Genomic DNA, 23687 nt, shown 5'->3' on the forward strand with positions numbered 1-23687 from the left:
TGACAGTTTGATTGTAGCGTCATAGGCACGAAAGAATAAAATATATATCATGTTGGCGACGCGCGATTGCATGTGCTGAGCAGACACGATTCATCTTGTTAACCACCCTGTTCTCAAATGACACTGAGAGTGCCTGGGCAATCCTCAAATTTGCCTGGGTGGGAGGGAAATTGGCGAAACCTCAATAATTCTCTCGGAGATGACGCCGGCGAAAACATAAGATGTAGCTTCATTTTAAAGTCTTCGTTCCCTTTTTTTCGCTCTTTTTTCCCTCCCAAACTCTGATTCACAAACACAGCAGCGGCGCTTCATTGACCGACTAAGATGAAGCAGTGCGGGGTCCTGTGTGCTGTTGTCGCGCTGACGTTTCTGGCTGAGGTGCCCACACAGAGAGAGAGAGACGGGGGTGGGGGAGGGCTGTCTGTTTGGATGAAGCGGTCTCGATGGTCGGGCCGCCGGCGTTGAGCGGTCTGTTCCGGGTCGGGGCAGGGAGGGAGAGCCAGCCGGCGGGCGGGGAGCGCTCGGAAGGCTGTGTTGCGGTGTGAGCGCGCGGACGGCGGCTGCCATGGTTTCCCTGGGTAAGTTGTGACACAGCATTCCCTTTTGGAACGCTGAGACGCCGCTGACTGGCGCCGCGATTGTTTCTGGCCTTCTCAATATGACTTGCAACATTTCTGGCTTGGGAACTTATTCACTTTCCGTCGGCGTGGTTTTGTTTTTAATGGTGTTTTATTGTACTGTACGGTTTACTCGCATGAGAGTGGGCCCCCCGTGTTTTCTTTTCGCCATTCGTTTAATAGGTTTATTTTAATCGGCAGCCACAAGTGTGCCCAAACTTACACTGTCATGGTGTTGAAGTAGTGTTCAGAGATCAGCTGGATCGCTGAGACGCCAAGAGAAGTTTTTGCTCTATTTATTAAGCCAACTGGAAATATCAATCTAATTTATTAAAGAATGCCGGGGTTTCATTTTGGGGTGGGGGGTGATTTTTGTCGTCTAGCTTTAACTTCTTCTGATACTCTTCTGAACGAATGGGATCCCATGTTTCGAACAATATATTTTTCAATTTTCCATACTGACGTTTATGCCTCTACGTGTATGTTCTTTATCCAACGTGTAGCTGTTGTTGCCTTGCGCAATGAGGATCGGACCAAGTTAAGTGATATAAACATTACCTGCTGTGTTGTTTTTTGCTAACCAGGAGTTTGCTTTCAGAAGTGATGCCCAGTAGTTTTAATTTGGACAAAAGCAAAATACTGCTAGAAAAAGCTGAAATAAAAACAGAAAATGCTGGAAACGTTCAGATTCTCTCTGCAGAGAGAAATGTTTGAGGTTGATGACCTTTCATGAGAATTGTATTTAATTATGGCCACTGAAGGTGGGTGGAGATAGTGGGCAGGATTTTCTATGTCTGTTTTCACCCCCCTCCCCTCCCCCCCCCCCCCCCCAATTCCCCACTGCCAGGGTTTGCTGTCAGTGAGACCAGAATGTCCCTCAGACGAGAACAGCTAGAAAATTCCAGCCAATGTTTGTTAGTCTGTTTGTCTGTAAACAATATATCTTACAAATGAATGGACGGACTTCCTTGAAATTTGTACACCGATAGGATATGGCCTGATGGAGAACTGATTTGTTTTTCGCAGATCCTGGAATTTTTTTTTTTAAAAGATCCATCCGTCCATGTAGGGTAAATTGACTTTTTTCTTTTAGAATGTTGTGGTTGTTTGATTGAGAATGTTGTTGATTATTTTAGCATGTTGTGGATTGCCTTAGCCTCTGTGGTGATGTGTCATAGCTGTCAAAATGTGAGCAGTTTTCAGACTGTTGGATGTGGATTGGGCTGAAGCTTCCTCAGCGAGACGTAAGCTCTTCATAAAAATATTTATTTTCTCAGCTTTGTGGCTACAATGCATCAGCTAGGCAGGGCGAAACCTCCAGGAAGAACTGTAATTGTAATAATGTTGAGTTCAGAAAGCGTGGCAGAAGTATGCACTTTACTGACTGCCCTCTTAACTTGTTCAGATTTGTTTTAAGCCTGGTTCACTTTTTGAATAGCTGGCTGGTAGTTGAGTATAAATGTTTATTCTTTGAAAACTTGGTTATACTTTAATAACATTAAAATAAAATCTTATTGTGCATTTTCTTGCAAACCTGTATGTCAGTGACAGAAACTAGAAATTCATTGGCAACAAAATGGGGAAAATAGTTATTTTTTAAACTCAAAATATTCTTGCTACACTTGGCTCATCCTTTTGAAAGCAATGGCTAATGGCGGCTTACAATTACATAAACACCAGCACTCTTGGTACTTTACCCAAACATTCTTTTCATGTTTGAACTTCGATGGAGTGTTGGTAGGAAATTCACCTGTGGGAAGAGTTGAGTTCACCTTGTTTAAACTCCACATGTGCCCATTACTGCGCTTATGATAGTGACCATACGCAGGAAGGAGCCGTTCTACTTTTTTAAAACTTCTTATCTGAGAATTATTATTGTTGTTTCCCACCACTATCCATCTGAGATTGACTAACTCAGCAAAGGTATCTTCATGATTCAGTACCATACAGCATCACGCAGTGCACCACTCCAAAACTCTTCATCCTTGCAGGACTTAACAGTTAGCAATTTTGCAATTCAAACCCTTTAATTATTTTTGCATGACTTTATAGTTGAGTTGACTCTAAAACATTTTGGATGTGGAACCCTCTGCCGATGATTCTGCATTCCTGTGTGTTCTCTACAAAAGTTCAGAAACTTCCAGGAACACCCAGTTTGTCCTAACTTACGAAACACAGTAACCAGCTACTGAAAACAAAATGACTTGCATTAATATAGCACCTTGAGCATATTTAAGTAGCCCAAGAAGTCGCGAATAAAATTTAACCCAGAGCTACAGAAAAGATATTGTGGCAGCTGATAAAAAAATGTGGTCAAAGTGATGCTTTTAAAGACTGCCAGAAGGAAAGAGAAGCAGGGAGGTTTAGGGAGAGATTTTCTGGAAGCTAAGGTATAGGCAGGTGAAGGCACGGCCGCCACATAAGAGTGAAGGAAATTGGGAATACATAAAGGAGCAGAAGAGATCTTTGAAGTCATCGGACTTGAGTCGATTGGACTGGGTGAGGCCATGGAGGAGTGAGAATTTTAGAATTGAGGTGTCACCATATTGGAAGCCAGTGTAGGTCAGTGTGTACCGGGGCGATGAGTGAATGGAATTTGGTGAGAGGTGGGATACGCCCAGGAGAGTTTTAGATGTCATTGCAGTCAATGTCTTTTCTGTTGGTGTACAGCAACAAAAATGACGTTCAGATTTTGTTTAATTTCCTAAATTTAAGGACGCCTGTCAAAATTCCTGTTAAGTGAATTGGACATTTTTAAAAATATAATAATCTTTATTGTCACAAGTAGGCTTACATTAACATTGCAACGAAGTTCCAGCACCTGTTCGGGTACACAGAGCGAGAATTCAGAATGTCCAAATTACCTAAGTCCTTCGGGACTTGTGGGAGGAAGCCAGAACTCCCGGGGGAAACCCACGCAGACATGGGGAGAACAGACAGTGACCCAAGCCAGGAATCGAACCTGGGACCCTGGCGTTGTGAAGCTACAGTGCTAATCACTGTGCTACCATCATTTTGAATTCTCCCTCTATGTAACTGTACAGGGGCTGAAATGTGGTAACTAGGGGCTTTTCACAGTAATTTCATTGTTGTGTTAATGTAAACCTACTTGTGACAATAAAGATTCTCACGTTTCTGACTCTTTGGGGCAAACCCAGTATTGTCCTCCCTAAGTTCTGGGTATTCAGTTTGAAAACCTGTGACTATCTGAAGGTCTACCTGTAAAGACTTCAGTGTACCAACTTTGTGAATATGAATAAACACTGATGGAAGTGCATTACAATTGCGGAGAAATCATACGCAAATGCTTGAAAGCATTAGCAGCAAAGCAAATAACACAAATCGGACCGAGAATGAAGGCAGCAGTGCACTTCAAATGGATTTTGCGCATTAGCTTTTTGTTGGTCCACAATGACACGGTAATGGAAGTAAATGATCCCGCCAGTGCAAACGTGTTTTCACTTCTGATTTTAGCAGTGAATTCCCTGAAATAAACTAAGGAAACACATTTTAGGAGGATTTCCAGCTGGTATTTGTATACATTTTCAAAACTTTTTTTTTCTGCTGTGGCTTTCATTGTACCGAAGAAGATAGTTTGCCTGATACTTACTGTGAATTATTGAAGTTTTCTAAACGGAGGTTTCTAAAGTATAGATGAGGAATACTGCCACACACTAATCCAGTGGTTCCAGGTGACTAGCACCTTGGGGCGGACATGTAGTTCTAGAAGACAGTGGGTGAGGATGTCAGCCTTTAATGGCTTGGATCCGAGCAACTTTATTCCATGTTTATTTCTGAATCTTCTCGAAGCCAGCTTAACAGAAGGACAGCAGCACCAGACGGCATGAGCAGGAGAGAGGAATGGTGGCGTGGGGGGTCTGTAATTCTTTCTTGTTTGATTTGTTTTCCCAAAAAAATATGATTTGGGGCGGCATGTGGCACAATGGTTAGCATTGCTGCCTACGGCGCTGAGGACCCGGGTTCGAATCCCAGCCCTGGGTCACTATCCGTGTGGAGTTTGCACATTCTCCCCGTGCCTGTGTGGGTTTCACCCCCACAACCCAAAGAAGTGCAGTTTAGGTGGATTGGCCACGCTAAATTGTCCTTAATTGGAAAAAAATAATTGGGTACTCTAAATTTTTATTTTTTTTCAATATGATTTGTCGAAATGCAATTGGGAAAGTACTATTTATCTTTTGACTTTCTATTTTCTCCTCTCTCTCTTAGGATCTGACTACCTCCAGTGTAATCCTGTCGTACGGTAATCAATGATGGATAAAATACTGGAAGCCCTCATCACTTCTTCACACCCCCTACCAGTGAAGAAGGGGATTGTGAAGAAAGTGGTGGATGCAGCTGAGAACTCAGTTGACCGAGAACAATGCAAGGCTATGTTTGATCTAACAACGAGGTTAATTTTAATTGGGGAGGACAATTTCCAGAAACAAGTGGGTCATCAGGTACTTGACGCCTATGCCAGGTACCATCGTTGTGAATTTGAAGAGTTCTTTAACAAGGGCTTTATTCTCAACCTTTTGCAGCAAGGTTATGGATCATTGGATAAGAAAGATGTCGCCGTCATTGACTATATCCACATGGGACTAAAACTTATAATGAGCTGCCCTTCTGTGCTTGAAATCTTTGGCTGCATGCACACTGAGGTGCTGCGATTAGTTTGTGAGAGACCAGAGCCGTTGCTGTGTGCTAGGTTGAGTGAGTTGTTGTCCGACTTTGTACACTGCATCCCAAGGGGTAAATCAGCAGTGCTGTTTTGCCAGCAGCTAGTAAGGACTATAACTCAGTTCCAGTGCAATGCAACACAGGAGGAAGAGATTCGTGGATTTATTTCTCAGGTGAACAAAGTAAGCAATTTGCTACAAAGCATTTGGAAAGCTGAGCCTGGTGCACTTCTGCCTTCTCTACAAGAGGTATTCGTAATAATCTCTGCAACAGGTAAGGGACATGTTAAAGAATGAGTTTTTAAAAAAAATGAAAAGTGTTCATTTTTGTAGACCCATTTAGTTCAGCATTCACTTTTAAATGTTTTCAAAAGAAGATTGTCCCGTACCTCAATTTTTCCATTCTCGTACTCAAGATAAAGACTGCACTGCGATACTTTAAAAACAGTCGTTCTTTGTGTCAGTAAGCTAATCAGCTATTTGTTGTGTCAAAATCAAGACTGATCTGATCGCCACTTGACAGTAACGCTCATGTGTGTTCGACAGGGAGTCACAAACTTAGCACCAACAGCTGGAGCTCATTTTCTCTTCACCTCCACCCTACGGCAGTGAAGCCACTTGAAGCATCACTGCCATTAGCCTGGCGGAGATCAGCTAACCCTGGAGATCAAACCAGGAACCCTGCTGGTCTGTAGAGTTTAGTTTCACTTTCCGAAATTGTCCTTTTTATTTGAAGCGATTGTTTATTTAATTTTCTTCTCCCTTTTATTTCCTTTACAAAAATAAGTTTTCCTTTTGCCATCTATGATTCTTTCTTCCACAAACTATTCTCTGACTAGGGGCAGAAGAACATGCAATCAGCTATATGCGAGGGCACATTCATGTGGGGTTTTATTTTGCCTATTTTAAAATGATGGCCACAAATTTGACTCTTGATCCTCTCGCGCCACCCTTTCCAAAGCTCTCTGCCCAGGGGTTGACTTCTTGAGATGCCAATCACACCACCGCCCTCCCCTGTGGTGGTGAGGATTCCCTGTCCACTTTGCTCTCTCCTGGACTCGCGTAAGTGGAACTTTCCAAGCATAAATAAATGGAGCAAAGATCATATATTTTGAAAATGTCTGCTACTTGTATGTCTCTCCCCCTTTAAGAATGAATGACTTAGAATTCTAAGGAAAATGTAATCAATGAACAATAAGTTATCAAATTCTCCAGCTTAATTCTCAATTCTCTATTGTATGTAGATCAATTATTGAATGCTTTCCTGATTCCTATCTTGGTTTGAAATTAAGATGATACCCATCAAATAAGAGTCCTGTATCTGTTTGCTTTACAGACTCTATATTTGAACCATCTATTGCCCTCGCAAGTCTTGTTCAACACATCCCACTACAAATGATTACAGTTCTCATTCGAAGCCTGATCACGGATCAAAACGTCAAAGATGCCAGCATGACTTGTGCTCTCTGCAGGTAAAGAAGAAACTTTTATGTATGTATGTAGCACCTGTCACATACTCTGGAAAATCCAAAAGCACTTCTGAGCTACTGAATTGTTTGTTGACTTAGCAGTCACTCTCGTTATGTGGACAAATGCAGCCGCCTCTTTGAGCAGGTACTGTGTAAAACCCATGTAATGATTAAAAATGGAGGGGTCGCACAATTTGAGGGTTGGGGGGGGGGGGGCGGGGGGGGGAATGGCACTGTTCATACTCCTTCCATCACTTTGCTGATGCTCACGTGCAGACTGATGGCCCGGTGAACCCACAAGGGGGAGGGGCAGCACTGGGGGGATTGCCGTTTAAACGAGCCCGACACAAATTCTGGTACCTGGGGATCCAAATCACTCATGACTGGACGGAGAGCCACAAATGGAACCTGACCAGTCTGACAGAGGAAGTCAAAAAGGACCTGCAGAGGTGGAACACACTCCCACTCTCCCTGGCAGGGAGAGTACAGACGATCAAAATGAATGTATTGCCCAGATACCTCTTCCTAATAAGATCCATCCCGATCTATATCCCCAAGGCCTTTTTCAACGCACTGGACAAATTAATCATGGCATTCGTATTGGAGGGGGAGGGGGGGTAAATGCTAGGATCACAAAGAAGGTCCTACAGAAAACAAAATCCAGGGGAGGGCTAGCCCTCCCAAACCTACAATTCTACCACTGAGTGGCGACGGCAGAAAGTGTGCTGGGATGGATAAAGGAGCCAGAGGCCGAGTGGGTGCGTGCGAAGGAGGCCTTCTGCAAGGGGACCTCTCTCCGGGCTCTCGCCACGGCGGCACTCCCATCCCCGCCCAAGAAACACTCCAGCAGCCCAGTGGTGATAGCCACCCTCCAGACGTGGAACCAACTACGGCAGCAATTCGAACTGACCGAAATGTCTGACAAAGCCCCCATCTGCAATAACCACAGATTCACACCAGCACTCCCCAACGCCACCTTCAAAAGGTGGAGACAAGACGGGGGGGGGGGGGCATTGACAGTCAGGGACGGTAGGGTCACAACACCGGAAGAACTGATGCAGAGATTCCAACTAGCTGAAGGCAACAAACTCAAATACCTGCAGCTTAAAAATGTCCTACAAAAGGAGACAAAGACCTGCCCGCGACCACCACGACAGACACTATTAGAAGAGCTACTGGACGCAGACATCCTAGGCAGAGGGAACTGTAGTGACGTGTACGAACGACTGCTGGAGAGGACCGACACCGATCTGGACATGACGAGGAGGAAATGGGAGGAAGACTTGGGGTTTGAAATAGGGTGGGGACTCTGGAGCGAAGCACGGCACAGGGTCAACTTTACCTCCACATGCGCGAGGCTCAACCTAACGCAGCTAAAAGTGGTACATAGAGCCTACTTGACCAGAACCCGAATGAGCAGGTTCTTCCCAGAGGTGGAGGATAGATGTGAACAGTGCCAAGGAGGTCCAGTTAACCACACCCACATGTTCTGGTCTTGCCCCAGACTTGCTGGGTACTGGACAGCCTTCTTCGAGGCAATGTCCAAATTGGTGGGGATGAGGATGGAGCCATGCCCAAAAGTGGCGGTCTTCGGAGTATCAGGCCAGCCAGATCTCTTCCTGGGGAAGAGGGCGGATGCCCTTGCCTTTGCCTCCCTGATTGCCCGCCGTAGAATCCTGCTTGGTTGGCGATCAGCAGCACCACCCAAAGCTGCAGACTGACTGGCTGACCTATCAGAATTTCTCCAGATGGAGAAAATCAAATTCACCATCCGTGGGTCGGAAGAGGGCTTCCACAAAACATGGGAGCCATTCTCCCGACTGTTCCCAGACCTGTTTGTGGGCAACACATAAATAAATAAATAACCAGTAGCCAGGGGGGAATGGCCAGAAAAAGATAGAAAGAGGAAAGCGAGGGAGCGGGGAGCAAGGAGTGGGGGTTGGGGGGGGTGGGGGGCGGAGCGGGGAAGCGAGGAGCAAGGAGCAAGGGAGGACTGGGAGGGGGTGCGGAGATTAGGGCAAGGTAGCAATTGTAGGCTGAGCCAGCCAGATGGCAGAGACTGTAAATAGTGAAACCTAAGAAGGAACCTTTGTGACTGTACAATAAATGAATAAAAATATTATTATTTTTTTAATGTGTAACCGAACAGGTGCTGGATTGTGGTGGCTGGGGGCTTTTCACTAACTTCATTGCAGTGTTAAATATAAGCCTACTTGTGACAAAGATTATTAAATTTCACCCAGAGAGTAGTCAGCCTCTGTTCGCTGCCACATAAAGCAATTGAGACAAAAACATTGTATGTTTTCAAGAAGGCGATAGATATAGCTCTTGGGGCTAAAGGGATCAAAGGATATAGGGGGAAAGTGGGGATAACCGCGATCATAATGAATAGCGGAACAGGCTGGAAGAGCTGAATGGTCTTCTCTATTAATGCAGTTCAAAATGGGTTTATCACCTCAACTAATCATTTTTAATAATGGTGTCCAGTTCTCCACCCATGCGTAACTTGATTTCAAAAATCATCAACTTTAAAGAATCTTCAACATTTAATTGCTTCATTGGTGTGCATGAGTCAGATTCCTAGGAAATTAGAATTTTTTTGATACAAAAAGGATTTTAAAACGTACCTTTTCCTTGGGAATGTGTGTCGGAGAAAACAAATGCAATTTGAAGAGGCTTCTCTGACCAGAACCATCGGCAGGATATCAAAATTTTGCCAGGGGGTAGGTTCGGGTGAATTGAATCTCAAACCAGCGTAAATTGACATGGAAAACTTGAACGTAGGTAACTACGGGCATAACTCACCCATGCTCTTTGGAATCAGCTCTGGCTGATTCCACCCAGATTTTGCTGGAATCTGGGTGCAAAACTAGCAGACACAAGTCTCTCATCTCGTTAAGGCTCTATCATATCCCTGTAATATGGGGAGGTCACTTTATTGTATGGTCAGTAACCTTTCATCTCTGATTTGAGCTAGCTTCACATCCAGCTCAAATTGGAGGGATAAAAGTCTCATTGTTTCCTGGCAATAATGATCCTAAACAATATAAATGTTAACGTTCCCAATCCAATTCCCAGTGGCTATTGCCCAAGCACACAACAACAACAGTTAGCATATACATGTATTGCACCTTTACCGGCAGCAAATGTCCCAATCTTTTCACAGAGGCGTCTTCAGACAATTGGAAGATGAGCCAAAGGAGAGGGCATTAATTAGGAAGAGTGACCAAAAGATTGACCAAGGAGGCGCTTTTTTGAACAAGTCTCCAAGTAGGAAAGGGAGGTGAAGATGTTTATGGAGGGGATTCCAGAGCATGGGGCCTAGGCGACGTAAGAGACAGCTACTACACTTGGGCGAATAGAGAGAGGGTGCTTCGGTGGCTGAATCCGAGGACACACAATTTTGGAGGGGTTATTACGATAGAGATGAGCGATAGAGGCACAAATGTATTAAACACACACAACTGTAGGAGTATAAGAATTTTAAATTGAGTCACAGAACAGTGATTTTGGTCAGGGCTTAAACCTGAATGGAGAGATGCGAGCATGGAGCTGGGAATATTCTATCTTTTAAGTTTTCTAAAAAAAATAGAGGGTGTTTTGATAAATTTAGACTGATTTTAATTTGGTCGCGTGCAGCTTAATTACTGGATCCTAAATTAACCCTTAACTGTCTTAACTCAACAGAGATATAACCATCAGGCAAAGACTCAGACACTGAGCAAATAATATCAAAGTTTATTGAATAAAGGATAAAATAAAACAACAATATGTTTATCAGTTACCTAAAGGAGCAAAAGAACAAAAGATGAACTTATGCGATACAGACTTCATGTCTTCAGATGGGTGGTCAGAAGTAGTGGAAAACGGCACCACCCCTTATTTGCCAACTGGAATTCTACCTCTGTCTCAGAAGGAAATTGCATTATGCGGGATCCACACCAACAGGAATTCTGCCTCTCGGCCTCTTGACCTGTGGCTATACCATATACATTTGGATGCCAACAAAAACTCTACTCGTCCCCCCAAGAGAAAACAATGCAGGGAACAATAGCACTGCAACACCTCCCCTATACCATTACCTTTCCAATACCATTGTACCATCGCCTCTGGTTGGGCCGGAGGGGTGGGTTGGGGGGGGGGGGGGGGGGGTGCATGTGGTCTACTCCTGTTATATTTAATGTGAGGTAAATATCAAGCAAATGGAAATTGGCCTTGTGGGAAATTTATAGGCAACGCAGTTAAAAAGCGCTACAGGTAGCTTTTGTTTAAGAAATAAATTCTAGAATGCTTATTTACAATACTGTTAAATTGACGCAAATAAATAAACGTTTACTTGAATATGCAGCAGCGAAGGGAGTATTTTGAAACATCGATATGTAGAGTTTGAATGTTTCTGGTTCTATTTTTTTTTTGTCTCCTGAAGAATGATTGATTGGCTGTCCTGGCCATTAGCTCAGCATGTCGAGACGTGGGTGATTGCGCTGCTCAAAGGATTGGCTTCGGTCCAGAAATTCACTATCCTCATAGATGTCACTTTGCTTAAGATCGAACAAGTAAGTGGTGGGGGGGGGGGGGGGGGGGGGACGAACAAGTGTAGCTATTCCATAAAGAGAACCAAACACGGAAATGACTGTTGCCGATGTGATTGTACGAATACTAATACAGAGATGTGAAGCAGATTTAACATGTAATTTGAGTCGGGAGAGAAATTTTGTGTGAGCATTTTGTGAAAACCTGCATACACCCGTCAATATGGACCCTCACCATCTGCTGAAGAAACTGTTAGTCAGATGTTTATACAAACAGCCAATTTAGTGGTAAATTATATCTCTTACACCTGCACACCTCCAATGAAAGTAATCAATCTTCAAATTTAAAGACTGTTCGCGTCACTTGAGAGGCGTTGTTGATATCTCAGCATTGAAACTACCTGTTGCATTAATTATGTGGAAGATTACAGCATTAAAAGTATCAACGTTTAAGGTAATACAGAAAAACTGAAAAGAAACTTGAAAGAAATTTTAATATGGTGCAATATAGTGTTGGGACGATTTTAGTGACGCAGAATGATGGGGGTTGCCACAAAGCAACTGAAGTACCTTATACTCCCCCACCCACCCCCACCCCACCCCACCCCCACCCCAATCATCCACTGATAGCCGAGTCATAGAATCATAGAATTTACAGTGCAGAAGGAGGCCATTCCACCCATCGAGTCTGCACCGGCTCTTGGAAAGAGCACCCTACCCAAGCCCATACCTCCACTCTACCCCATAACCCAGTAACCCCACCCAACATGAAGTGCAATTTTGGACACTAAGGGCAATTTAGCATGGCTAATCCACCTAACCTGCACATCTTTGGACCGTGGGAGAAAACCGGAGCACCCGGAGGAAACCTACGCGCACACTGGGAGAACGTGTAGACGCCGCACAGACAGTGACCCAAGGCGGGAATCGAACCTGGGACCCTGGAGCTGTGAAGCAATTGTGCTAGCCACTATGCTACCGTCCATTTCATATCATTGAAAACAGTTTCCCCATTTTCTAACCTCTGCATCATTTCAAACAATTGTGCATCCACGCAACCAGCAAGTATGCATGATAAAAGCAGGAGCATGTCCGTTGTAATCTATTTACCCTGAAAGAACGCATTATCTAATATCCTTTTCAACCTTACATTTTCTTGTTTGCTCCAGGGTCAGAATTTATTGTACTTGTGCTGCTCACTCTGTGCCTACAGCTGCTGATAATATGAATGCAATAAATTGTCTTGTCTTGGCTGTGTTCCTGAAATACTGCTTTATTTGCCATTCACTGAGCTCATAGCTGTTTGGTGGAAGTCTTGTGTGTTTAAAAATGGGGAATTGCAGTTACAGTCGCTTAAGAATTTAATTGAGCAAAACCATGATTTTTTTTCTCTCCGTCTCTCCATCCCAGAAGTGTGTCAGGTCGAAGACTAGGCATTAGACTTTCCCTTGGATCTCCACAATTATAATAAAGAGAACCATGAGAATTTCCAAAGTTGATTGCCTTTTTTTGAAAATTTTCTTTTCCAATTACATTTTTAATAAATGGTAGAACGGCGTCTTCTGAGGCAGAAGTAGAGGATGCAGCAAAAAATAAAATGACATAATTATGGAATTGAGTTCACCAATTGCAAATTAAATTTAACATCAACTTAGTTTGGTTGTGGGTGAGGTGGTGGAGCGCCATGTACACAGGCCGGTCTCCAGTACAGAGATCCAATCTCTGTTCTACACTGCGGTAGCTGATCTCAGCTAGGTGGTGGTAGAGGCCCGAGAAGTCACTCAACACCCTGACTTGGAAACATATCGCCGCTCCTTTGCTGGCACTGGGACAAAATCCTGGAACTCCCTCCCTAACAGCACAGTTGGTGTACCTACATCTGAAGGAACACAGCGGTTCAAGAATGCAGCTAGCTCGCCATCACCTGAAGGCCAACTAGGGGTGGGCAATAAATCCTGGCCTAACCAGTGATGCCCACATCCTGTAAACAAATAAAAATAAATCCACCTGTCCCTAGATCATGGAGAAGAAAATTGAACGTGGCCTTTGCTGTTGATTGCTACCAATATCGTCTTTCAAAAGTAGGAGAGTGGGTGAGGGCTGTATCTGGCTCAGCTGGGATGCTTCTCTTGGTCCAAAAGTTTGAATACCCACTGTGCAAACATGTGCATGAGTAATGATTACCTGCTAAGGCCCTGAAGGATGACTAATAACCCGGTGGATCCAAGCAAAGGTTTACTGAAGCGAGTCCATAGTGAACAAATTTGTGAAAAAACATTATTTCATGGCTACTAATTGATGAATATATTTTCTGTGTTAGGTATTCCATCGTCTTTGGTATCCTATTGTGCGGCCTGGTGCTTTAACGGTTCTATCCCACATGCTGCTCAGTTTTCAGCATTCTCCAGAAGCCTTTCATTTAGTAAGTTATTCTACTTGTGCTGTTCAGAAAGAAAACATTTTCTTTCCTGGTACATACCTTTGCTTTCTGTGTCATTATACTTTACTTTAAGACTTCAGAAAATATTTATAAGATTTTTTATGTAAGAAAAGGTTAGCTAGTCAAAATGGAGAACAGTTGCTATTTCATAACTGGCTTCATTGTGAGCATTAACTGTTCTTCTGTTTTTTTTGTGTTTTATTAATTTCCTATCAAAACTAAATGTAAGATTAGCGCACTAAATTAGGAGCAGTCGAGAGAAGACTTAACAAAAGGTTTGTCGAAACGTTTATTAATGTTAAGCAATTGGGCAGACTAAATGCAACTTAAATTTGGCATTGCTAAATTTATTGCAGATGGATGGAGAGGGTACAATGAGTGGAGTTGGAGACAAAGTAATAGTTTCATTGTCGAGATAACGTACTGAAGCAATTTTGCTTTTGAAGTGCTGGGATATCTAGCAAGAGCAGTACAATATAGATGGTTGGAGCTTATGTTACAACTCCAAAGTGAGCTCTCAGGCCACATTTTTGACCTTGTGCTAAGTTCTGGTTGCCCACACCACAAAAGAAAAATAGTGCTCTAACTGGGAGACATTTGGGATGCAGTGACGAATATTAAGGAGTGCGAAGTGGCAAGTAACAAGTTTGACTCCAAATATAACGGAAGTGAGCATTCAGGAAAGATTAGAGACTGTCAGGTTCCACCTTCTAGAAGGACGCTAGTTGAAGAGAAACTTTGTTGAATGACATGAAATATTAAATCATGCAGAAACAGCGAAACGCGAATGTTACTTCAGGGTAATCAGGAGTGTCGGACCAAAAGACATAAATTAAAATTAGCGAGAAGTAAATTTAAAGCTAGTTTTAAGGCGGGCTGTGTATATTTGGAATAATCTGCCATACGAAATCATAGACATTAGAGAGGCACCAAAATATGGTTGAATGCTGTAATTGAAGTGATAGGATATGAAATAGATGAGCTTGAATGGGCCGAATGTCCCTTTCTCATCCTTGTTTTTTTTAAACTGTTACTGTTTTTCACTGTACTCTTCAAAAAGGCACCTTGCAAAATGATACAATAAGAACAACTTGTCGAAAAATAGAGCAGGCCCATCAGTATTTGTGAAGAGAGAAAAATCAGGTTAACATTTTGCCTGAAATCCTTTTGTCAGAAGTACAGGGTGCTTTAGCTTTTTAAAACTATTTCCTTTCTTTAAATATTGTCCTAGTAGAAATACTAAGTATATAAAGCTTGATTTCTCACTTGGCTATTAAAGTTGTCAGTTTTTTGAAGACAGTGACTATTTTGTAGGTAATCACAGCATTGCACAAAGGCAGTGAGCTAAATAGCTACGAATAGCTTATTCCATATTTGCAGTCAACAAATTACTTCACATTTACAATTCACTCTCTATTAACGAAATTACATTGCGACAAACTCCAAAGAAAAATATCATGAAGGCAGCTTAATATTCTTGGAGTGAGATGGTGGTCCATTGCAGGATTATTGGCTCATCATTAAAAAAAAAAGGACTCTGGGTTAACTGTCAGAAACAAGAAATTTTAGCTTGATACGTTTATGACCTCGTCAGCATGGTAAATTCTTCCTTTGCTGCTGCGATAACCAAGAATCAAGCTCGGTGTGATTCTCCACTTCCATTCCTCTTTATGTTTAAGATCAGGATTATTGCACGTGATGACAGGCCTGGTTGAGTGCAGCAGAGTGTGAAAGTGGGTAAAGCAATGGGCCCGAAGTGACCTGGAGCAGTGAAGTCCAGGAACTGAGAGCATGGGGAAGGCCAAGGTTAGCAGCGGGACTGTAGGGCACGGACATGATAGCATTACAACCGAGTTGACATGAATTGAGGGTTAGGACAAACCACCCAGGGTACTGAATGGGCAAATAGGATCACACAACAGGAATGCAGTGGAAAAGCTGCAGTAACTCCAGGGAATGGCAGTCCTGCCCACATTTCAGCCAGTTGCTTGGGAGTTACAGTTTCCAATCTGCAAATAACAGTATTGAGAATTTGAACTGGAGGGCAGTGTCAGAAGGCCTTCAGACAAGGTAGCAGCGGAATCAAGGGCAGATACAAATCTTGCAGGGCGCATGACAAGGTGCTGTCAGAGCCAAGTTTATGAATTTGATTTTTATTGGATATTTAAAAAAATTTATGAATATATAGTGTGATGGGTGAATAACTATCATGAGAACAGTATTCTACTTGCGATGGTATAACAAAGTTAAATTTTGTAATATGATTGGATAACAAAAGTAACAAATTTAACCAATTTATGAAAGAAAATAAAAGACTCCAGTCACAATGTGACAGCAATCGATTGCCATAAACAAAAGAAATGTTACTTTGCACGTATGTAAATATCCAAGATTTTACATGTGTAACTCCATGAACTGATCTTTCCACAGATTGTTCCTCACACTATAAAGCTAGTTCAGTTCCTGAAAGACGAAGATTCGCCGACTGGTAAAATCTTCCTCATGCAGTTGACTGAGTTGGTGCACTGTATGATGTATCAGTATTCTGGGTTCCCTGATCTCTATGAACCTATTCTAGAGGCCATTAAGGTAAGAGCCTGAGAACTAATTGCCGGAAGCAACTGGGATTGGATCTTACTGGGCGCTATAGTGGCCCCCACCCACCCCCAAAGCAGTGTTAACAGCCTTTAGGTGAGACCTCCGACTAAGAAGGAAGTCCTGTATTGGAGAGCTACCAGTCAATCAGACTGGGAGCACTAACCACTGCTGGGACTACAGACCATTCCGAGTAAATCCAAGGTTGGGGGTCTTAGCAAGGGGGTGGGGGTCAGGTTTAAGAGGCATGGGAAGCAGTGACTTTTACGGAGTGAGGGGGAGCGGTAGCCTTCGATGAGCCCAGGGCGTCCATAAAGCAGGTTTTCCTTCATACTTGCCCAACACCAGTTCATGCAGCTGAAGCTGCTGGGTTTCCCACATAGTGTGGGCCTCCCCCAGCCGTGGATAAAATACCAGTGGCAGTGCGATGAGTCCTTTAATTGGCCATTCGGGGGCCTCAACGGGCCCAAAGGTGGGTCGCTATTGTCTACGCCCCCGTCACATAAAATTTAACATTGGTTGGGGTAGACAGCAGGAAGACTGGATTTTACATGGTCATCCACCATTACCTGCCTTCAAACTTGCTGGCAGTGGAGTGTAAAATCCAGCCCCTGCCGCATTTTCTCAGATTTTAATAACAAAAAGTAGGTCACAACCAAATCAACTTGCAGCTTCATGAAAGGTAATGTGAATTAATGGCAGCTATTCCAGCATTTATCCATTCTAACTTTGTGTTGAACTTGACCATCTGAAGTATGTTGTATAATTCCCAGAGCTGCAAATTTGCAGTTCACTAAGATCCAAGAATCGCATCTCAAGTTTAATTTCTATTCACTTCATATGGTGCAGAAGTACAATTCATATATTCTCTGCATTTTTAGAAAAAAAAGCTTTATGCAGATGTATTTCATTTCATTCTCTGTGATAATCCCCATTCACATCTCATAGCACCTCACTGTATTGTGGCAAGAAACATTCATGTCTTATAAGTGCCAGGTGTTGACCATCTTCTTCAAGAGAGAATTTAACCAACTTTCCTTGACATTCAGTGGCATTATCATCGCTGAAACCCTTACTATCAACATCCTAGGGTTCAGCATCGACCAGAAATTGAACTGGACCAGCCATATAAATACTGTGGCTCCAAGAGCAGGTCAGAGGCTGGACATTCTGCAAAGAGTAACTCCCCTTCTGACTCCCCAAAGCCTGTCCACCTACAAGGCACAAGTCAGCAACTCACCAAGGTTCTTTGACTACACTTTCCAAACCCATGACCTTACCACCTAGAAAGACGGGTAAATGGGAACGCTGCCTGTCTTGGAAATATATCACCCTTCCTTCACTATCACTGGGTCAAAATCCTGGAACTCCCTTCCGAACATGCATACATGGATTGTAGCGGTTCAAGAAAGTAACACACTGCTAGCTTCTCAAGGCGATTTGGAGTGGGCAATAAATGCTGGCCTAGCCAGCGATGCCCCCATCATAGGATCACAAAATCCCTACAGTGCAGAAGGAGGCCATTGTGCACCGACCCTCTGAAAGAGCACCGTACCTAGGCCAACTCCCACACCCTAGCCCCATAACCGCACCTAACCCGTGGACATTAAAGGGCAATTTAGCATGGCCAGTCAACCTAACTGACATATCTTTAAACTGCGGGAGGAAACCGGAGCACCAGGAGGAAACCCACGCAGGCACCGGAAACCATCTTGATTATAGTACTGATAGTCAATGATCATTCGGCTATGATAACCTAATCATCACTCACAATAATAATTTCTCAGCTTTCTGTAAAAAAAATTGGGTAAATCGCTTCTCGGCCTTTTGGCTAAGATCAAGTGTAGTATGCCTTTGGCTCAGACCTGGTATGTCTCTCTTGTGGGGTCCATGAATTGGATTCAATTTGAATTTGAATTGGTTTTTGGAGCAGGCAAGGAGCTGGATTAGGGGTTCGCCCCTGACCCACACTCTGAGCCCTGGCTTGGTAACTCAGAAAAAGTAATTTTTTTAAAAATCAGGTAATATTCCATATTGTGCTTCAAATTATAAACAAACTTACGGGGCAGCACGGTGGCACAATGGGTTAGCCCTGCTGCCTCACGGCGCCGAGGTCCCAGGTTCGATCCCGGCTCTGGATCACTGTCCGTGTGGAGTTTGCACATTCTCCCCGTGTTTGCGTGGGTTTCTAAAAATTTTTTATTTTTTTAATTATAAATAAACTTAGTAATTCTACAATTGTTTCGAGTTATTGATTTATTTTTATAGGGGGGAAAATGCTCAGGCACTGTCCAAGTTTCTTCTTTGGTCAGTACACTTGATCTCCTACAAAGTGAATGTCACTGACAGTATGAACCTTGTTTTCACTTTCCAAACATTCACTTGGTTTAACTTTTGTTTAACTAATTTTCATCCATTTATTCCTATTAACATTGTTATTATGGTGTATACTTACGTAAAAATTGAGTTTCTGAGACAAAATTTTAGCCTAAGCATATTACACAAGTAATATTTGAGAGGTTTATATCCACCCTCTCCTATTGTCTCACCCCCTGTTTAAGATGGTACATCAAAGAGGCCAACTGTCACTCAAATATATTTGGTATTCTTGTGTTCATCTGTTGCTCAGGAATTGACATTTTTGCATAATCTGGGTTTTTGTTGTCATATAGTGGATTATGAGACTACATTGACCGATAACTGAATATAAATTTGTCTTTGTAGGATTTGCCAAAACCTTCCGAAGAGAAGATGAAGATGACTCTTAATCAAAGTGCTTGGACGTCGCACTCAAATTCTTTGGCATCTTGTTTGTCGAGGCTTTCGGGAAAATCTGAAACTGGAAAAACAGGGTTAATAAACCTGGGCAATACATGCTATATGAACAGTGTCATTCAAGCATTATTCATGGCTACAGAGTAAGTGGTGGAATTCGCTTTAGTATATTGCACTGAAATTAAGGTTTTAATACTCAACTGTAAACTTGACCCAATTGTAGCTTGTTAACATAATGTGGACTCGGTGAGGAGATTCAGAGCCCAGTTATATTGCCATTTTTGCTGAATGCAAAATTATTTTGGATCAGTATTCCTATCAAATTGTCAATTACAGCAGTCAGTTGGGTCCCACTTGCTGGACACCATCTCACAATGGATTGATTCCTATTGGATGCAGTGTTAGTGCATTTTTTAAATACTTGGGATGGCTATTGCCTTCATAGATATTCTTAAGCGATAGAGGAAAGCAGACGCTCCGACCTTGCAGTTTTCTCACTATAAAAATCTGCTGTATGTGCAGAGGTCCTTCGTTGCTGATCCCAGCCTGAGTTTACGGGATGGTCGCGTCATGGTACTGTTACTGGGCTAGTAGTAATCCAGAGGCCCAGAGCAATGCTCTGGAGTTATGAGTTCTACCTGATGGAATTTAAAGTCAATTAATAAATCTGGAATCAAATGTTGCTCTCCATAATCCTAAAACTACTGGATGGTTGTAAAAGTCCATCTAGTTCATGAATGCTCTTCAGGGAGGGAATCTGCCCTCCTTCGCTCGTGTGACTCCAGATCCACAGCAATGCGGCACTCTTGGCTGTTCTCTGACACCTAGCGAGCCACCCAGGTGTATGCAGCTCATCACCACCTGCTCCAGGGCAATTAGGGGTGGGCAATTTGCCGGCAATACCTGAATCCCAATGGATACTTTTTGAAGAAGACATGCTGTTTGAGCTATCCACTGCCATGGATCCCAGTTTCCCAGACACTGGTTTGAGACTGCTAACTGCAGTATTGCTGCAAGCATGTAGTATCGATGAATGTTCAGTAGAACGAGAAACGTAACAATTCTGTAAAAATAGTACTCAGCCACAGTTTACTCATTGTTGCTTTTTTTGTGGGGAGGGTCACATTTTAGAAAGTAGCTTTGTTTCTTAAATGTTCTCAAAATTCCTTCAGTTTCAGAAGATCTGTTTTGTCACTGAATCTAAATGGAGCCCGTTCTGTGATGAGAAAACTGCAACTTCTCTTTGCTTTTTTGGCTCACACTCAGGTACCATTCTTTTCTTTTTTTTAAAAAAAACAACCATTCATGAACATTTACAATTCAGTCTGATGGCTAAGCATTCAGGTGCTTTTATCTAGTGATTGCTCATTTCGAAACCTTTGGGGTATGAGTTCTTCATTTTGACTTGGGGAAATGGATATTACAATTTTTGTGACATTAGCAGGATGTTTTGCCATTAATACTGAACTTGCAAATGTGCAGAATAGGGAAAAATTACTTGTTTTAAAGACTGGTAGAAATTTTCATGTTAAATTAAAAGCTGAAGTTAGTGTTTTGATGCTCATCTTTGGAACTTGTTCACAGAAATATTTAAAGATTGGCATTTGCAGTAAGTGTTTGGCACTTAAGCATGCCAAGTGTTAAGTGTTTTTTATGGTTGAGTTTATGCATTGTTAAAACGTATTTGCAAATTTAATTGCAGTCTGTCTTGTTAAAAAATAATCAAAATGTGACAAAAATAGCAACATTTTTGGATGTTCAGCTTCTACATATTTCAGTTGGTGTTAAATATTCAGTATCCATTACTGTGCTAACAGAGAGCAGCATACGCTCCACAGAGCTTCTTTGAAGAATCAAGGCCACCATGGTTCACCCCTGGATCCCAGCAAGACTGTTCTGAATACCTCCGGTTCCTTTTGGATAGGTAAGTAGTGTTCTTGTGTAGCAACCTATGTTCTGGAATAAACATTGTAAACTAGGTCGCTCAGTCCCTTTCATGTGACAGGCATGTTAAACGAATGGAATGCTGCACTGCTGTCTGTGGATCAGTCAATGTGGTGTCAAACAGGGTAACATGTCTTCCACTGTCCTAATGCATCATAATGCTACACTTTTCCAGTGCAACCTGGAGGTGATGGGGTTCCTACGAGCTTCCTGCCTTATCCTTCTTAATGATAAATGTCATGGGGTTGGAAGATACTGGATGCGATTTAAGGGGAAAATTTCAAAGTGTCACCTCGGGCTAGTTTGGCAGGGTGTTGACGGCCGCGTTGGCGGGATCGCAACCTGTGTTCAAGGGCACTTGGTGCCAAAAATGAGCCCCCGCGAGATTCTCGCCATTACTGGCTCCCTCGTCTGATTCCCCCATCCGCTAACGAGGGGGAGCTGCTTTTAAACATTCCCTCACCAACACTCCCAGTCAACACACAAGCATGGCAGCACGTGGACCTATTTCCTGCTTTGGCAATGCCGACCTGGCCAGGCTTCCCGAAGCTGTGGATGAGACAGACCAGCCTGTTCCCCCGAGGAGGTCGGAGCGCCATCCGCAGGGTCAGCAATGCTGCCTGGGAGGCAGTGGCTGTCAGTTCGGGCAGCATTACCAGGAAGACCGGCATCCAATGTCGGAAGAAGATCAGCGACCTCCACCGAGCTGCAAGGGTAAGTTGCCAGCTCTCCCCTGGCATCAGTTCCGTCTGTCACCCCCACAAATCACTGGCTGACCCCTCACACCCTCCCCACATCCGATCTTCATGTTTGTTCTTCAGCACAACCCCTTCCATGTCCAAGTGCGGTGCTCACACATGCTACCTGCTATAGATCCCCTCTGACCCATCAAGCGTGCTGTTCAAAATGCCCTCTCTTTGTCCCCGCTGGAGGACATAGCCCAAGACAGGGAGGTGGGATGCCAGAGATCTGAGTCCTCACCCCCTATGAGGAACTTGCGTTGGAAATCGCAGGTTGCCCAAGGAGAGAGCAGTCACCGACAGTGAGGTTGGCCCGCGCGAGAGGTGAGGATACACTGCCCCTTCACCCAGATGACATGTCTCGACTGAGTGGTTCATGTCAGACAAAATGATCCTTCCCTCTCACTGACCACATGTCCATTCTCTCACAGAATCTTTATCTGATGAGGCCGTGCTACCTGGAGTCGTTCCCCCACCCCCACCTCCCATGAGACCACCATTGAGGCGTCACAGCTATGAGCTCCACCTTCCACCAGCGCAGAGATACACACTTCAGTGGGCGGCATTAGTGGACAGGCTTTGGGCCAAAACCTGGTGAGCACCAGACAGTTGCTGATGTACATCGGGTGGAGGCAGGAACATCCTCGGGAGACAGCAGTCGGAAATGTCCCAGTCAGATGCCGAACCTCTGGGCAAGGTTCTCCCAGAGCTGATGCAGATGATAAGCCACGGCCGTGACAATTAGGAGGGGTGTCAGTGACTGCAACGCCGATTGGAGGTCTCCCAAAGGCTTTGGGTGCAGGTGATGGTGTGGGCAATGTGTGGCACTCAGGCCACCAATGCTAGGGTGGTGACCGCAGTGGAAAACCTAGAGCATGATGTCTGAGCCATGTGTCCTGGAGTCCAAGGCATGGCACAGTCTGAGGCTGAGGGCATAGATAACATCCCAGTCAATGAGGGACATGTCCCAAACACAGGTGGACATTGCTGAAGCACTCCAGAGCATGGCCCAGTCACTGAGGAGCGCTGAGGGCGTTGACACCATGGTGAAGACAATGGGGAGTCTCCAGGACTTGAAGCGCCAGATGATTCCGAGGCTCTGGAGCTCATTCCAGCTGCCCCTCCATCCCATGGAGTCCCCAGGGCCCAATGGACACCGTCAGGGTGGTGGAAGCTCTGGAGGCCAACCCGGGGCTTGCCGCCATGGCGAGGGTGGAGGTCTCCTGTTCTTCCAAGTGACCATTATAATGGGTCTCTGGCTCAGTCTCAGGCCTCCGTATCTCGGCAGGTATCCCATGTCCCCCAAAAGCCAACCCGTCGTCCTGGGATGGTTCTCGAAGACCGGGGATCTCCGAGTGACCCAGGATGTAGCTAGCATGCATGCTCCCTGGGTAGCAGGCACATGACCATGACACTGAGGCAGTGGTTGCGCATCATCTGAACATTCAGAGAGTGAAACCCCTTCCTGTTAATATAGGGCACTCCCTGGTGCATGCAGGTCGACATGCATGCCATTGAACCCCGACAGGACCTGGCGCACCCTGGCAATGGCAGCAAATCCTGCAGCCCGTGCATCTTGGTGGACCTGATCCAGCTCAAAGGTGCCAAAGTCTTATGCCCGGGCATAGGAAGCATTCATTACCTGGATGCACGCGTGGGCCTTAGATTATGAAATGTCTCACCGGTCCCCGCTCGAGCACTGGAATGACCTACGGCGGCACGGTGGTTAACACTGCTGCCTCACATCCTGATTAATAAAAGTGTACAATTTGAGGCGGAGGGCACAGTCGTGGATGGGGGTGGCAGGTTCGTTATGGTGAGGGGTAAACTCGAAGGGATGAGAGTAGTCCTGGTCAGTGTGTATGCCCCTAATTGGGACGATGTGGATTTTATTAG

General features: G+C 44.1%; 1 protein-coding gene and 1 non-coding gene across 2 annotated transcripts in view; both read left to right on the forward strand.

Annotated features, from left to right (window-relative positions):
• The first annotated feature begins 404 nt into the window (after positions 1-404).
• Positions 405-23687, forward strand: part of usp38 (ubiquitin specific peptidase 38) — a 49036-nt gene continuing 25753 nt past the window's right edge. Inside the window, exons 1-9 of the mRNA XM_072495642.1 lie at positions 405-578; positions 4845-5570; positions 6633-6768; positions 11192-11321; positions 13618-13719; positions 16168-16326; positions 19057-19250; positions 20280-20373; positions 20925-21031. Coding sequence (XP_072351743.1) covers positions 4886-5570; positions 6633-6768; positions 11192-11321; positions 13618-13719; positions 16168-16326; positions 19057-19250; positions 20280-20373; positions 20925-21031 — 1607 coding nt within the window. The 5' untranslated portion in view covers positions 405-578; positions 4845-4885. The remainder of the gene's footprint in view (positions 579-4844; positions 5571-6632; positions 6769-11191; positions 11322-13617; positions 13720-16167; positions 16327-19056; positions 19251-20279; positions 20374-20924; positions 21032-23687) is intronic.
• LOC140409680 (U2 spliceosomal RNA) lies at positions 18144-18336 on the forward strand. Its single transcript, XR_011940476.1, has one exon. It is a non-coding gene; the product is annotated as a U2 spliceosomal RNA (small nuclear RNA).

The sequence above is a fragment of the Scyliorhinus torazame genome, chromosome 3 (assembly GCF_047496885.1).
Source record: "Scyliorhinus torazame isolate Kashiwa2021f chromosome 3, sScyTor2.1, whole genome shotgun sequence".
Lineage (NCBI taxonomy): Eukaryota > Metazoa > Chordata > Chondrichthyes > Carcharhiniformes > Scyliorhinidae > Scyliorhinus > Scyliorhinus torazame.